The sequence below is a fragment of the Nerophis lumbriciformis genome, linkage group LG12 (genome assembly GCF_033978685.3).
Source record: "Nerophis lumbriciformis linkage group LG12, RoL_Nlum_v2.1, whole genome shotgun sequence".
NCBI classification, from domain to species: domain Eukaryota; kingdom Metazoa; phylum Chordata; class Actinopteri; order Syngnathiformes; family Syngnathidae; genus Nerophis; species Nerophis lumbriciformis.
Window position 1 is genome coordinate 36,354,908 of NC_084559.2, and position 17,450 is coordinate 36,372,357.

At 38.2% G+C, this 17,450-nt stretch overlaps 1 protein-coding gene across 1 annotated transcript in view; it reads left to right on the top strand.

Annotated features, from left to right (window-relative positions):
* Positions 1-17,450, top strand: part of iqgap2 (IQ motif containing GTPase activating protein 2) — a 95,066-nt gene that overhangs the window by 34,961 nt on the left and 42,655 nt on the right. Inside the window, exons 2-4 of the mRNA XM_061986533.2 lie at positions 3,469-3,568; positions 16,481-16,637; positions 16,775-16,852. Coding sequence (XP_061842517.1) covers positions 3,469-3,568; positions 16,481-16,637; positions 16,775-16,852 — 335 coding nt within the window. The remainder of the gene's footprint in view (positions 1-3,468; positions 3,569-16,480; positions 16,638-16,774; positions 16,853-17,450) is intronic.

Sequence of the window (17,450 nt, forward strand, 5' to 3'; positions counted from 1 at the left end):
ACAGAACAAATACCCAGAACCCTTTGCAGCACTAACTCTTCACAATATACACTCCCCCCCCCCCACCACCCCCCCTCCCACACACACACACACACACACACACATACACACACCTTGTAGCGTCTCGGAAGAGTTAGTGCTGCAAAGGGTTCTGGGTATTTGTTCTGTTGTGTTTATGTTGTGTTACTGTGCGGATGTTCTCCCATTGTTTGGTGTGGATTCACAGTGTGGCGTATATTTCTAACAATGTTAAAGGTTTTTATACTGGCACCCTCAGTGTAACCTGTATCGCTGAAGATCAAGTATGCGTTGCATTCACTTCTGTGTGCGTGCCAAAGCCGCACATATTATGTAACTGAGCCAGCACTCGTTGGACTGGACAAAAAGGGGACGTTACAATTCTCGGGAGGGGCACTGAAATTTGGGAGTCTCCCGGGAGGTTTGGCAAGTATGAGAATTAGCGGTGTACTGCGGCACCGCCGCTGTATATAATCGGCGGGCCAGCTCTAGTGTTAATTTGATATCACCTCACGGGCCAAGTGAAATTACACGGCGGGCCAAATTTGAAGCTCCAAATTTCAGGTGTTGTGCCAGATAATGCACCCCCGGCGTAGAATGCACCCCCTGAGGGGAGTGTTATATCAAATAAAGCCCACACTTAAAGTTTCCACGTGCAAGATTGAATCTATTTAAAAAAGTTATTTAAATAAAAAAGTTATTTAATAAGAAGCCAAAAGTGCAAAAACAATCATGTTCGTGTTGGAGGAGTTGTGAATGAATGAAATATGAAATCCGTGCTGCAATCTGCAGGTGTACCTAATATTGTGGCCCAGCAGTGACTGCAGCACGGATTTCATATTTCATTCATTCACAACTCCTCCAACACAAACATTATTGTTTTTGCACTTTTGGCTTCCTTCCACGCCGGGGGTGCATTATCCGGCACGGGCATTATCAGCACAACAGAGTCCAATAAGCACTCCTTAATAAACTCTCCGTCAGAAAACGCCTTACTTTTTCTGGCGATTTTGTGAGAAATGTCGAAACTTGTCCTGACGGCTGCATTCTGGGAGTGTGAAATATGGCAAAAAGTCCTTGTTGGGTTTGCAGTTTTACCATCAGCGCATCAGCCTTCCTTGCGAGCGCTTCATCAGACAGATTCCGGTATTTTTCCTCGTGCTTCGTCGTGTAGTGGCGATTCAAATTATATTCTTTAAACACAGCAACATGTGTACCACAAATTAAGCACAGGGCTTTACCTTTAATTTCTGTAAAAAAATACTTTGCAGTCCATGTCTTGTTGGAAACACGGCATTCGTCATCAACTTTTCTCTTTTTAGCGTCTCATCACTTGTCGCTGTGCACCTTCACTCACAGGTTACACCCGGACATACGCCCATAAATAACACTTTTCAAAATAAAAGCAGCACAGTTGTATTGCGCGCACGACATAGATGTTTTTTAAACTTTATTTTGTAATTTGTGATTGCCGCTGTTCACATTCACTCACGCGCATACGTCCACACGGAAGTAATGCAAATAACGCTTTGCAAAACAAAAGCAGCACTGTCGTATTGCACACTCGACATAGATACTTTTTAAAATTGATTTTGTAATTTATGATTGGCCTCACGCGGGACAGACAGGGACGCACAAAGGGCCGGATGTGGCCCGCGGGACGCAGAATGCCCAGGTCTGGTTTAAGTCTTAGTATTTTATCTGTTTTAATGGCTAAGCTTTTATTGTTTTAAATATTGGTTTGTTGCGTCATCGTACTCTGTTCAGAGGTCATTGAACGCACCGTAAAAATGCCTCCATCTCACAATCCTTTGATGTAGGAGGATCAGTCTGTTCTAAGAGAGAACAGCTTGTAGTTTCAATGTGCAAAAATAAATATCTTAGTTGCTCAGACAGTAATGTGTTTATATAAGTTCAAAATGGCATATGTGATTTCATAATCGGGAAAGACATTGTCTCTTGTTTTCATGTTAGCATTTTAGCTAGCGAGCTGGCACCAGTTAGTTTATGAGTACAGTTATCATAGATTTTCCATCATTTTATTTTAAAATGGGGCAACGTGGTTTAGTTGGTAGAGCGTTCGTGACAGTAACTTGAAGGTCCCGTGTTCAAGTCACTGCCGTTGTGTCCTTGGGTCAGACACTCTACCCACCTGCTCCCAGTGCCACCCACACTGGTTTAAATGTAGCCTAAAGATGTAGATAATGGGTTTCAAAAGCGTGTTGAGTCTCTAGAGCAGGGGTGCCCACACTTTTTCTGCAGGCAAGCTACTTTTCAATTGAAAAAGTCGAGGGGATCTACCTCATTCATATATATAATTTATATATGTTTATGAAAGAGACGTTTTTGTTAACAAGTTAAAGGTGTTTAATGATAATACAAGCATGTTTAACACATATAGATTCCTTTCTTTCATGAAGACAAGAATATAAGTTGGTGTATTACCTGATTCTGATGACTTGCATTGATTGGAATCAGACAGTAGTGATGATAATGCCCACATTTTCAAATGGAGGAGAAAAAAAGCCCTTTCTGTCCAATACCACATAAAAGTGGTTGCTTTTTGGCATCTTACTTGCCCAGCTTCCAAACTCCTTTTTGTACACTTTACAAAAAATACATTGGCGGCAAACTCCGTAGCTTGCTAGCTTGTGTATGCCAGCTTTCTGAGACTCTTATTTTGTTAGCGCAGGCATGATGAAACAAGGGCTTTTATTTTGAAGACAGGAACTGTGCACTCGTACTTAAGAGTTTTGACAGCAGGTACGGCGCGAGAGTCTGTTGAAATAAAAAAGTGTTTCTCGCCTTCCTGTTGGTCATTTTTACTTAATAATGATCTGGCAGCAGCCAGCGTCATCTCACAAGACCCTCGGGTGCATGAATGTCAATCAAGTGACGAAAGTGATGTCTTGATGAAGATTGATGATTGCTAATTATTATTAATTTTTTTAATGCCTTGCTGGCGATCGACTGACACACCCTCCGCGATTGACCGGTAGCTCGCGATCGACGTAATGGGCGCCATATAAATATAATCCACTTCACTAGTACTAACCGTCGAGTTTTACTGGGGTTGTCATCAATTCCATTTATCTTTACATCCCTAGTGTCTATTTTTAAGTCTGTGTAGTATAAATTGAGGAAAACATCAATACAGTATTTTGTTTCAAATTTTAGTTGAAATGCTGTGCTTTTTAAGGTTACAAGGAACACCTAAATCATTCATAACAAATTATTCAAAATACAACAATTAAATGTTATTTAAAAAAATAACCCTTTTCTGAAAAAGCTGCCGCAAATTCAGGCATTATAGGCTGCAACATTCACAAAAAAGCCAGAAAAGGTTAGGAAGGATTGAATACTGAATCAAATGCTTTGCTTTTGGAAAAAACACCTTTATTGACAATTGAAAAAAATGAGAACTGACAGCATTGTATTTAATTTTTGCAGCCATTCAAGATGATGAGAGGCTGTCAGCAGAAGAGATGGATGAGAGGAGGCGGCAAAACATTGCCTATGAGTACCTGTGTCACCTGGAGGAGGCTAAACAGTAAGACAGGAGCTTGGCTGACAATTGGGAAAACAAATTCATCATTAAAGGAGCGCCTTCAAGTTACTTTTTACTGTTTCTTGTGAGAACTCCTGGGCATGTCAAGTGTTGTGTTTGCATATGTTGAAAACTTTTTTTGTAATATTAGTTTTTAATTGTTGAACATAAATTGTATGTATTAATAGCAAGAGAACAAAACTGCTGGAGAAGCAAAGCCATGCTTGATTAAATGATGCTCGCCAGCAGCTGTCGAGGCAGGTAATAGCAGTGATAAGATGCACATGAGATGATTACATGCTATTGCGGGCTCTCGTGCGAATCGGAGATCTGCTGACTTTGTAGAGACCGAGAGACTCAAAACACCAACCTTTGTAAACCCACATTTATGATTTATGTCCTCACTATATCAGATTTGTAGTTCACCTGATTTGTTTGCTGAGACAAACCACTTCCTGTCGTCTTGACAACGGCATCCACCTGAGCAGGAAGTGCTGTTGAGCTTTCTTCCCCTTAACACACTGGTAGTTTCAGATTCTTGACATTTATATACCAGGGTTTCCCCTACATGTAAAACGGTTAGATAACTGCCGCCACACCTACAAAATAATTTTTTTCTTTCTTTTTTTTCAATGAAACATTTGGATATACATATATAGTCTATTATTTACATACTGTTGGCTATAAGAAGTTTGAAAAACAGCTCAAGTATCATAAAAACGTTCCTCATTGCTTTATTTTGAATTAAAAAAAAAGCGTTTTAATCGCCTGTCAGAAGCGCGTCAGCAGCTGGTCGCAGCTAGTTAATGCATTTCTTGTTCAAGCCAGTGTAAACTACCCCAAGTCTTTTGACATTACTACCGACAATAACGTCTAGTTTTACTTCGTGTGCGTTTTCAAACCTCTATTTGGACATCGTCGTGTGGAGTGTGCATTTGTCCCCGTGCGTGTGTGGTTTTCTCTGGACACTCCAATTTCCCCCCACATTCCAAAAATATGCATGTTAGCTTCATTGGAGACTGTACATTGTCCATAGATATGAATGTTAGTGTCAATGATCGGTCTATCTGTGCCTTGCGATTGGCTATGCTAATTTGAGTTAGCTTGTCTATGAGCTAGTCCATTGTACGTTAGCATTGAGCTAGCAACATTACAACTCAACCTTCATCCTGCATAATTGTATAGATTTTTTTTCAGTTTACTCCAAATTATAATATTGGCATGATTCCTACATGTATGTGCACTTCATGTGTATATACAATGTTCTTTCTTTAGTTAGATTTACAGTGATTCATTGTGAGGGATTTTAACAAAACACCTAGTTATTTTCTTCCAAATCTAACTCAAAGGACTGTTTACATATTTGGCAAACTAAATTGCAACATTAAAGTGTAGCCTGAGATACCTTTTACAATAAGCAGCAGCAATTGAAACTGCATTGAAGAGAGCACAATCTAGCAAGTCAAATTATTAGTGTTAAAGCTGATTGTGATTCTTAATCTGATGATATAAGAAAACATGTTAATAATGTTGTTAATGGTATTATTAACTAATAATACAAATTTGTTTTTAAATATACATAAAACATTTGTTTAGCCTTTTTAAAGAAAATATGTGCATCATTGCAAATCAAAATTATCATGTCACATATGATGCCACGTATATAGTGGCAATCAAGGGGGAACCTTGTGTACTCCAATCTACTTGACATGAGTAAGTAGAGCTGGGCGATAAAACGACAACTGTATGTACTGCGAAATAACATGTCATTGATAGAAAGACAGTTAATAAAGGCTTGAAATGACTTCTTTATTGGGCTCGGTGAGTCGGTGACAAACCAGTTCACAGTGACTTGACTTGGTGGAAAGGAAACAACTTTGTTTAGCAAACTGCAGACTTTATTTTAACGTGTAGCAACAAGATAGTTTTAGAAACTGGAAAACTAGCTGTGTACAAATTTGGGGTCTACAAGCCTCAGACTTTGATTAAAAGTATTATGTATTATGTTCTTCATTACTACCTTGGTCATGTTCAACCCCAGATAGAAAATACATATTTAAATCAAAATTAACATTCAAATGTCTTCACATTTCACTTGTTAGTACGGCTGTGCCGAACGTTTGGCTGCCTGTCAGTATTGGTTGATTATCGTGAAAGTACATGATCGCCACTCCTGATTATTGCCTGATCACAAACACACATTTGCTTTAGCTGACACTATGTATTTTCAGTCCCCCAGGCTGACGAGTGGCTAGCAGCTAATTGTGTCTCCATACAGTGTGGCTTCGCTCCGCTAAACTATTATTAATCATCTCCATTACGGCAAATAACCTGCATTTCTTCGAATTTTATGTATTATTATCACTGGAGGACAAGGTTAAACATGTTACATACTGAGAGCTATCCAGAAACAGGTATTATAGTAGGAAAGTTAACCACTAGCTTTAAATAACATTAAGAAATGAGTGCTTAGTTTCTACAAGAAGTGTAGATGGAACCGCGTTCCTGCAAAAAGTAAGCAGATATGAACAGGAATTTAACAAGTAGATTAACAAATCTACATAGAGAATAAATTAACGACAACTGTTGGTGTGTCAGCATTGTCACAGCCAGACATGCAAAAGAGGCGGTGGTGTGGTGTCGAAACCAAGAGTAGTATCAGTATGTAATTAATACTAGAATGATTAGGTTGATAATTTGTATTTTCCTAAAATATTTGTTCTTGTTGTTGTGAATGTTTACAAGGAGGAATAATAGAAGGAAATACTTGCCGCGGACACAGAAGGATGTAGCGGGCAAAAACCAAATGAAATACTATTGTATTGAAGGGGACGAGCGGTAGAAAATGAATAGATGGATGGATAATAATAAACTGTCAATATCACTTAACATGAATACATTTAAAAATGTAAAGTTAATACTGTTATCGTTATTGGTATTGATGATCAGTATCAGAATCTTCAGCATAAAACCCTAATCGGAACATCCCTATTTATTAGCAATGTACAATTTAAGCGTGACAATAGTCATTTTATTTATATCTTGATACATATTGATATCAACTGATACGGAAAAACTACTTTTTAGATATTTTATTTACTCGTATTGCCCAGCTCCATGACAGGTGATAATCATCTGTGGGCAGCAATCTTTCTGTCTTATAGCTGAATGTGCACTTTAAACTTTGACTGTGTTACCTGCTTATGTAAAAGGATAAAGTAGACTAAACCAAACACACACCTTGTTGCCTAGATTATTAACCTAGGCTTTAGTGGAAGTCTTGCTTTATTGTTCTGTGTGGCTTAAACTCAAACAGCTGCTTCCCTTACACTCAACAATTTGTAATTGTCTTGCTTCTTCCCCTGCAACTCCCTAAACTATGACTCAAAACAATAAAGAATGTTCCTTCTATTCTGGGAAAAGTGTCACATTAGATTAGGATTACAGCAGACTTCTAATGAAGCAGAGCGAGCCAGGGATTAGGCTCTGCGCCTCTTGGGTCAGGAGTCAGTGTTCGTTAAACACGTATTGAAGCCACTCAGTTTCAGTTTAGTGGCCCTGTGGGGAAAAAAAACATTGCAAGAACTAGAAAAATATTGTATTTTTGACGTATGATTCAATGCACAGCTAATCATTAGCTCATCCAAAGTGTCTGAACTGAGCTTTTTAGAGCCTTGTTTCCACCAAGCAGTCCAGTGCAGTTCAATCTGTGTTGCAAATCTATTATTTTTAGAATATGTAGTAATTCTGTTGTTGGTGGTTTCTTTCAAACACATGGATTTATTCAGTTCCACTTGATGATTTGTTATTACCCTGAGTTGGCTATTTGATGCAGGACAACTCTTGGACTACAAGGCACAGTGCACCCGGAAAGTATTCACAGTGCTTCACTTTTTCCACATTATGTCACAGCCTTATTCCAAATTGGAATAATTAATGTTTTCTTCAAAGTTCTACAGACAATGTATTAAAAATACAAAAACTAAAAAAAAATACATGCACATAAGTATTACAGCATTTTCTCAATACTTTGTTGGTGCATTTTAGGCAGCAATTACACCCTGAAATATTTTTGAAAATGATGCCACATACTGTACTTGGCACATTTATCTTTTTTGCCAATTCCTCTTTACAACACTTCTCAAGCTCCATCTGATTGGATGGGAAGTGTTGGTTTTATCCAGGATGTCTTTGTACATTGCTGCATTCATCTTTCCCTCTATCATGACTAATCTCCCAGTTCCTGCCGCTGAAAAACAATCCCCACAGCATGATGTTGCCACCACCCTGCTTCACTGTAGGGATGGAAGTGCCTGGTTTCCTCCAAACATGACACCTGGCATTCACTCCAAAGAGTTATTTGTCTTACCAGACTAGAGAATTTTGTTTCTCATGGTCTGGGAGTCTTTCAGGTGAATCCTGGGAAACTTTTTTTTTTTTTACCCAAGAAATGGCTTTCGCTTGCCACTCTCCCACAGGGCTGTAAGCTTAGATTTTTCACTAGCATTGGTGCTACATTACTAAATGAAAACAATTAGTAACACAAAAACAATCTTGTTGCACAGACAACATTTAGGAGCAATATGAAATGTCCTAAATATCACAATTATATAATTAACACTCAAACAATGTGCACTCGTACAAATAAACACAATGCCATCATAAGGCCTTCTGTAACGCTCAATTAAACACAGAGATCATCCCTAAACTCTGCCCGCACTGTCGCTAACACAAGTGTAGGGCTGGCCGATATGGATCAAAACTCGTATCCCGAAAGTTTGGCCCATAAACTAACCCATACATGGAAATATCCGTTGATGTAACTAAATATTTCCACAATGCCCACAATTCCCAAAAACACAAACACAAAAACAAGTAAGAAAAGTAGGTTTTGCAGAATATTATCCCAACTTAAGAGGTGTTTTGAGATAAGAAAAAAGAAAAAGCCTTAAAATTAATATATGAAAAGTCAAATATATTCCTCCAATCTTTGTTAAAAACATTTAGCCAAGCTAAATTATTCAGCTAACAAAAACACAAAAGAACAACATGTGAAGTAAATGTCCTGGTTTAAGAGAACATGTTTAAATGTCAGCAGCAACATGAAAATAGTTGCTCTTTAACATTAGTGTTTTTGTGGGTAAACATTATTATAGGACATACACACAAAGATGTTAGCCAGGAACACCAACCTGCCAACTGCTTCATGATGCTGTGTGGCAGGCTGTGTTCTGAAAATTACTTTAAAAAAGTCATTAATTCTAGTTACTCGTTACTTTTCCAAAAAGTATTTGAATTACTTACAAAATTACTCTTTAACAAATGTAATGAATTACTATGTAAAGTAATTAATGTGTTATTGAAACAAATTTCAAATATCTGGCATAATGCAGTTAAGACAAGTTTTTGTATGCATCTGTGCTGTTGCCTAGCGACGTGTGACATCAGCAAGTTCACGCTGAATCTGTCTGAATCTCACAGTTATAGCTTGAGCTGTTTTTGTTAGCTTAGCAGGCAATGATCGGCAATTTTGTCGGCTCTGACGGCAGGTCTTTTGAGTCTTTCACTGGTCTTTGCTACCTCTGCTTAATAAACAGATTAAATGTGCTCCCATAGCTTTATGTTCTTGTCAACAAAACGGTGTATTGTTTGGGTGGCAAGTTTGTCATTTCAGTCGTAGTTACTGGCACAGAGTGCAGTTTGTGTCGAGTTTTAATGTGGTGAAAAAAACGTTGTCTTTTACTGACTATGTTTTCTTTCATATTGGAAGACCACTTGGAGCTCCCTCATAGCCCTGCTACAGCTAAATCCCAGTTCCCCTCTGTGCATGGAGGAAGAGAAGGGGGACGCACAAGGCGCGCAAAGACTGATCAGTGACAATGCCATGTCAATCAATTGTCCATTTGATTATGGTTTAAGTTTATTTCAAACATGTTATACAGAAGGGCAAACATTTTAGTATAGTTTGATCAAATTTGAAATGGTTTATTTTTGGAGCAAAATGCTAATTGAAGGGTAAAATCTGTATTCACACGCGTACTTTTTTTTATTAGAATTTTTTTAATACTCGCACAACCTATTTTTAGCAAATGCGACTAAAATGCTCGCACTGTACAGAGCTCTTGATGAATTGCTGCAGAGTTGGTTGTCCTGGAAGATTCTCCTCTTTCCACAGAGGAATGCAGTAGCTCTGACAGAGTGACCATCTGGTTCTTGGTCACCTCTCTGACTAGACTAAGATAAATGCAGCAATGTACAGAGACTTCCTGGATGAAAACCAACGCTTCCCATTCAGCCAGATGACGCTTGAGAGGAATGGGCAAAGACAAATGGGCGAAACTGCCCAAAAATAGGTGTGCGAAACTTGTAAAATCGAATTCAAAAGGACTTGAGGCTGTAACTGCCAAAGGTGCATCAACAAAGTATTGAGCAAATGCTGTGAATGCTTATGTACATGGGATTTTTTTTTTTTTCATAAATTTGCAAAAATTAACAAATATTTTCACATTGTTGTCATGGGGTATTGCGTGTGGAATTTAGAGTACAAAAACAAATTTATTCCATTTTGGAATGAGGCTGTACATAACAATGTGGAAAAAGTAAGGCACTCTGAATATTTTCCGGGTGCTCTTGTCTTTCACCTCTTCAACAACATTAAACTAACTCCTACCGCCATCATGACAACACAAACATTCACAATAGCTGAGTGCAAAGGCTTGTAGCACACTTGAATTTTTGGTTGGACAAAGACAGGAAGTTATGCACTGATAGCTATAAGAACTAGTCTATCCTTCTCCAGGAGACGTTCTTCCGCGTCATTGTTACCAACACAGGAAGTGACATTAGAGACCGGATGTCCCTTTTTCACTGTATTCCCGCCAAATTTGTCCTCAGTAATGTTAACGAGTGAAGGGATTTATATTTATATAGAGCTTTTTCTCTAAAGACTCAAAGCTATTTTTACATAGTGAAACCCATTATCTCCATCTTTAAGCTACAAAACCCGTTTCCATATGAGTTGGGAAATTGTTAGATGTAAATATAAACGGAATACAATGATTTGCAAATCCTTTTCAACCCATAATCAGTTGAATATGCTACAAAGACAACATATTTGATGTTCAAACTGATAAACATTTTTTTTTTTTGCAAATAATCATTAACTTTATAATTTGATGCCAGCAACACGTGACAAAGAAGTTGAGAAAGATGGCAATAAATATTGATAAAGTTGAGGAATGCTCATCAAACACTTATTTGGAACATCCCACAGGTGAACAGGCAAATTGGGAACAGGTAGGTGCCATGATTGGGTATAAAAGTAGATTCCATGAAATGCTCAGTCATTCACAAACAAAGATGGGGTCAGGGTCACCACTTTGTCAACAAATGCGTGAGCAAATTGTCCAACAGTTTAAGAACAACATTTCTCAACCAGCTATTGCAAGGAATTTAGGGATTTCACCATCTACGGTCCATAATATCATCAAAAGGTTCAGAGAATCTGGAGAAATCACTGCACGTAAGCGGCAATGCCTGTGATCGTCGATCCCTCAGGCGGTACTGCATCAAAAAGCGACATCAGTGTGTAAATGATATCACCACATGGGCTCAGGAACACTTCAGAAAACCACTGTCAGTAACTACAGTTGGTCGCTACATCTGTAAGTGCAAGTTAAAACTCTCCTATGCAAGGCGAAAACCGTTTATCAACAACACCCAGAAACGCCGTCGGCTTCGCTGGGCCTGAGCTCACCTAAGATGGACTGATACAAAGTGGAAAAGTGTTCTGTGGTCTGACGAGTCCACATTTAAAATTGTTTTTGGACGTCGTGTCCTCCGGACCAAAGAGGAATAGAACCATCTGGATTGTTATAGGCGCAAAGTTGAAAAGCCAGCATCTGTGATGGTATGGGGGTGTATTAGTGTCCAAGACATGGGTGATTTACACATCTGTGAAGGCGCCATTAATGCTGAAAGGTACATACAGGTTTTGGAGCAACATATGTTGCCATGGACGCCCCTGCTTATTTCAGCAAGACAATGCCAAGCCACGTGTTACATCAACGTGGCTTCATAGTAAAAGAGTGCGGGTACTAGACTGGCCTGCCTGTAGTCCAGACCTGTCTCCCGTTGAAAATGTGTGGCGCATTATGAAGCCTAAAATACCACAACGGAGACCCCCGGACTGTTGAACAACTTAAGCTGTACATCAAGCAAGAATGGGAAAGAATTCCACCTGAGAAGCTTAAAAAATGTGTCTCCTCAGTTCCCAAACATTTATTGAGTGTTGTTAAAAGGAACGGCCATGTAACACAGTGGTGAACATGCCCTTTCCCAACTACTTTGGCACGTGTTGCAGCCATGAAATTCTAAGTTAATTATTATTTTCAAAAAAAAAAAAGTTTGAGTTTGAACATCAAATATGTTGTCTTTGTAGTGCATTCAATTGAATATGGGTTGAAAAGGATTTGCAAATCATTGTATTCCGTTTATATTTACATCTAACACAATTAACCAACTCATATGGAAACGGGGTTTTTAGATCTAAACCAGTGTGAGTGGCACTGGGAGCAGGTGGGTCAAGTGTCCTGCCTAAGGACGCAACAACTGACTATCAAACCTGGAACCCTCAAGTTGCAGGGACCGCCTCTACCAACCAAGCCACGCCGCCCCAAGTATCTATGATGATTTTTAATCTACATGTTAAAACACTTCCTTTTGGTCTAGATAAGAAGGTGCTTGAGTGTAAATTTAGCAAATTTTTCCCTCGCAGTCCCATTTACAAACTACTTTCTGCGTATGTCTGCAAGATGTTCGTTTATGAAAGTGTTCCCTTTAAATTGCAATCGAAACCCTCCACGTCCCGCACTTTCAATGTATCTGAATGTATCTTTTGAAAATGTACGCTTTTTTTAAAGGGGACCTTTGATGATTTTAATCTACATTTTAAAACACTTCCTTGTTGTCTGGATAATATTGGTTGCCTTTGCTTTGTAGTAAAATTTGCCCCACTGTCACATTAATTCAGAACCCGTTTTTGAGTCTGTCTGCAAGACGTTACTTTTCTGGAGTTAATCCCAGATCGCAAATGTAACCACGCCCCATCTTCTCCAAAAGGATCATTTATCTTTTGAAAATGCACATGGTTTAAAAATATAACCTAAAGCGTCGCCAATATTTTTTCCCCTATGCAAGTAAAATGTCATAACCGGGTCACAACATCAGGTACATCTGCACAATTTCCGATCAAGTCAGACCTGCATTAAAAAAAGGCGCCCTTTCCGAAATTGAGTGCAAGCTCAAGCCCAAATGCATGAACCATATGATTTGACCCTTTGGCATTGTTTAACATGAACATCAAACATTGTAACATATAAGTTAGAAAAGACGAAATTCATCATAGTTACCCTTTAACTCTCTCTAAATTTGAGTTGAGTTGAGTTTGTGTTTATTTGGAACATGCATGTATACAACACGATACATCACAATTTCCAGTTTCTCTATTCAACATGTTCGAAAAGGAGTAGGAAGAAGCAGAGCTTATTTAATCCTACCCCTTTTCCTTTACATAGCAGTTGCTAAAACTTTTGTTCACTTGCTGTTCTTAATTTATTCACAGTACACTCCATAAGTAACAACATTAAAAATAAATAAATAAGAATTAGTGAAGTAAGTTATATTTCATATGCTAGGATAAAAAAGATTATCTAGAAAATGAATGTAAGGATGAAATACACTCAGAATGTTTATCATGGTTCTTCTTCTTTGTACTTTATAAAGACTTTAAGTTTGAAGAGTTTCTTGAAGTGGATTATATTAGTACATTTTTTATTTATTTGCTTAATCCATTCCATAATTTAATTGCACAAACTTAAGTCTTAAATTTTCTCTAAGATTATATTTATTCTCTTTTGTTGAGAAGAATTGTTGTAAATTTCACTTGTGACACAAAATAAAGTTTTCTTGTGGACCTCTACTACTGCTCAGTGATGACATTTATTAAATTAACAGCATTTTTCCACATGATGTCATATTATCCACACTATTTTTAAAGGTAGAGGATTTATTTTATAGTGTCAGAATCCAGTGTCATAACTGACATCTTTGTCCCTAAGTTTACTATACACCCCGTAGTTTTTTTTTAAAGGACTGTTGTGTTTGTCTTTAATACGTTGTGTGTCTGCACTTAGCCCGTACAGTATTATGTCAAACAAGGTTTTTTGAATGCACACAATTAAGTACCAAGGTGTGAATGTGGGAGTAAACATGTTATTGCTCACTTACTGAGGGGAACCATGCAGCTAAGGGACTAGGAACCCTACAGGTTTTGGTGAATAATTTATTCCGTTGTTAAGTGGTGAAAAAACACACAAATACAAATTTTCAGCTGCGAAGTGTCATCAGGGAAGGGGTGGACCTTGTGAAGATGGTGTCTTTCCAAGCCAGCCTTATAATGTGTAACAGATTCTCAAACCAACATAATTCACAACCTAACAAATCATTTACCAAAGCATTCAGAACAAAATTCCCCTCAGTGAATAGCTGCTGTTCAAGTCCTAAATGAGAACACTGTTCACCAATGTCATTATTCATTAGTTCTGAACTCCGTGGGACACACCACATGTTTTTTTGCAAAAGGGAAACTCCTTTAATAAGACATCGGTAGCCTCATAATGTAGGTGTGAGAGCTACCTTGTGAAGCAGGGATATTTTCTTAAAGTCTCACATACAGACTGCATCAGTACCTATGTGCACGTGGACACATTTATTCGGATTAAGAGCCTAACCGGAATAAAAAATGCTTCATGTAAACCCAGCATTTAGAATATCCTGACCCGACCGCACATGTTCGGATTGAGGCTGGTGGTTTATGCCGACAGCCATTCAGACCCGAAATTCGGGTTGAAATGATCCTTACTGCGCATGATTTTGACGTCAGCTATACTTTGGTGGTGGAGGGCTACTAAATTAAATACCGGTAGTCTCGGAATGAAGCGGATTGTCTTGCTGTTGTCTCCCTCCCCGCCATTCAACATTTACGGACGTAGCGTTTAATGCTGTTGAGTTTGTTGCTTTAAAACGAGACTAGCAAAAACCTAAAGTACGATCTGGAGTGTCATGTGTCGATGTAACAATAAAAGAAGGAATCCAGTTGTCGTCTTAATGAGCTGTTATATTCACGACATTACAGCTACTCCAAGTGCCAACTGCTCATCTCAGGCACATACACAGAACGTAGAACATGAAGACGTGGCACAGAGCAGCTCCATTTCAAAAAGAAAGGTAAAACAAAAGTAGTGAACAGAAGGAAAAATGATACAGTGACGTCGACGGGCAAACAGAAATGCACAAAGCCCTGTTTGTTTACAGTGGAAGTCTCCTGCTTCTTCAGCACCTGCAGTGAGGGAACTCGTCCAAAAGATGGCGCAATAGCACAAACAATAACACACCTTTCCATTTAAGTACTGCGCATGTCAAAGTAAAATATTCCGATTTAAGGTGTGACTCATGAAAAGGCACGTCAGAATCAAAACATTTTTTTCAAGGTCCATGTACACAGGAACATTCTAATCTGAATGATGATCAGATTAAACACATTTTGTCCATATACACATGGCTAATGTTACAACAATACCTGTTTTTAGAGACCTGCAAAAGCGACTGCAAAGAACACTGGAAAGAAGTGCTATGAATCACTCGTTTGTCTTCCTGGACATTCAAAAATGTCTTCTGAATACCTTTCATCGATTGTATACAGTAAGGCTGCAACTAATAACTATTTTGATAGTTGACTAGTCATCAACTATATTGACGATTAGTTGACAAATCGGATTATGAACCGTACACATTTAGTAGCTTTCATTGAGGCATGAACTTTTAAATTCAGCTTGAGAAATGTTTAGCTATATGCTGATTTAACAATAAAGAGGACTACTTCATTCAACTTAGAAACTGTGCTGCTCATTAGGCTACCACAAAAATAATAACTTAAAAGCAAAGTATATATTTTTTTAAGTGAACAAAGGATAGTCAAAATAGGAGCAGTAAAAACAAGCAACAAAACACCAACACTAAAGATATTTAGCTTCTTCAGAAACCAAACTTATTTTTTTGTACTGTACCAAAGTTTCTCTCAATAGAAACAAAAAATTAAGTGCTGATACAAAAACAAATATCCCTTTTATATGTCAGCATTTGTAAGGCAAATGGTAAAAATAACTCTTTTAAACATCTAGGCCATTTAAATAACATTCATCCAATCACTGATATTGTTCTTGATTCTAGAAACATGGCCATAGGTGTATTGACAAAAAATTGAGCAGGGGAACTTTGGCTGTAAGGATATTTTTTTTCCATGCACTCAGTCTCTCTCTGGCTGGTTAGCTAAAAAGCTAACGTCTAGATGTCCAACATAAATCCGCTTGAAATTTTCTCACATCAGATGTCCTGCCATTCTAAGCAAGGCCCCCTTTACAAACCGATCAAGTTGTTTGTGTTTTTAGGGTGTAATGTTTCTATTTGGTTTGTTTTCACCTACAGTGGCCTCAGCGCCTGGTCGCGCTGTCTCACATATGTTAGTGTCCTTCCGGAAAAAACAGTGCAATGATGTCACCGACTGTTATCAACAAATTAATTTGTCGGCAACAACTGTATCATAATTTTTGTCGATTAAATTATTGCACTATCATGTTTGATATGTTTGTCATATGTGGTATGTTTGTCAACTACAGTGCACCTTGTATTCAAAGTGAGCAAAAGTGCAGTCTTTATTTACTATCAGTATTTATATGTAGGTATTACACTTCACTTAAGTCTTAACAGGAATTTTAAGGTCTTTTTTTTGCAAGAAAGCTAATCAGACATTTTAAAGGAGCACCCTGCTTTTTTTTCATTGTCTTTTTGTGTGTTCAGGTGGATGGAGGCCTGCCTGGAAGAAGATCTGCCCCCAACAACAGAACTGGAGGAGGGACTGAGGAATGGCGTCTACCTTGGCAAACTTGCTAACTTCTTTGCCCCCAAAATGGTCTCGGTAAAAAGGATATACGACAAAGACCAGGCTCGATACAAGGTCTGTTCTGTTGTTAAGTATTTTAATCACCATATCTGATAATGTATACACATTTCTGAGCCCCGTTTCAGCAATTCACAGGATTTTGTTACTGTACACGTGATCCTCTTTTGTGTGTTTTTTTCTTTTTCTTTTAGAGCAAAGGGCTGCACTTCAGGCACACTGACAACACAGTGCAGTGGCTCAGGGCCATGGAGTCAGTGGGTCTGCCAAAGGTAAGATCTGTTCACAACCAACAGTAGCTCTCTTGTTTTGGCTAACACATGTACAGTACATGCTGTAGATACAGTAGACAATGTGGTGCAGCCCACCACACTTCTAGAAAAGACACTTTTGTTAGAAACTTTTAAGGTGGAATTTTGTGTTTTGAGTAGGTCAGGGATGTCTAAACTTTTTGACTAGGGGGCCACGGGCCGAAATATAAATGTATGTGTTTGTGTGTATGTATTATATAGCCATTATATTAATATAATAGTTACAATTTGATATTAAGAGTATGTGAACGTTCAACTCCTACCATGTTTACTTCAGTCACAACATCCTTACAATTTTGTAATCAAGCAGCTAAAATGCACCAAACATGGACAAGTGTAGAGTGTTTATTATTTTTTCCCATCATGTATTGCAATGGATTTAAATCGGTGTAGTTTAGATTTATTTTATGGTGTGTGAACGTTTTTTTTTATTTTTTATAATATCCACAAAGTTCAATGAGCAGATTGTAATATGTGTGACCATGTATGTGACCATGTGTTGACTTTTTGTGTTGGTTGCTTTTTTTTTGCGCCATGATTGGGGAAGGTTGTCTGGATT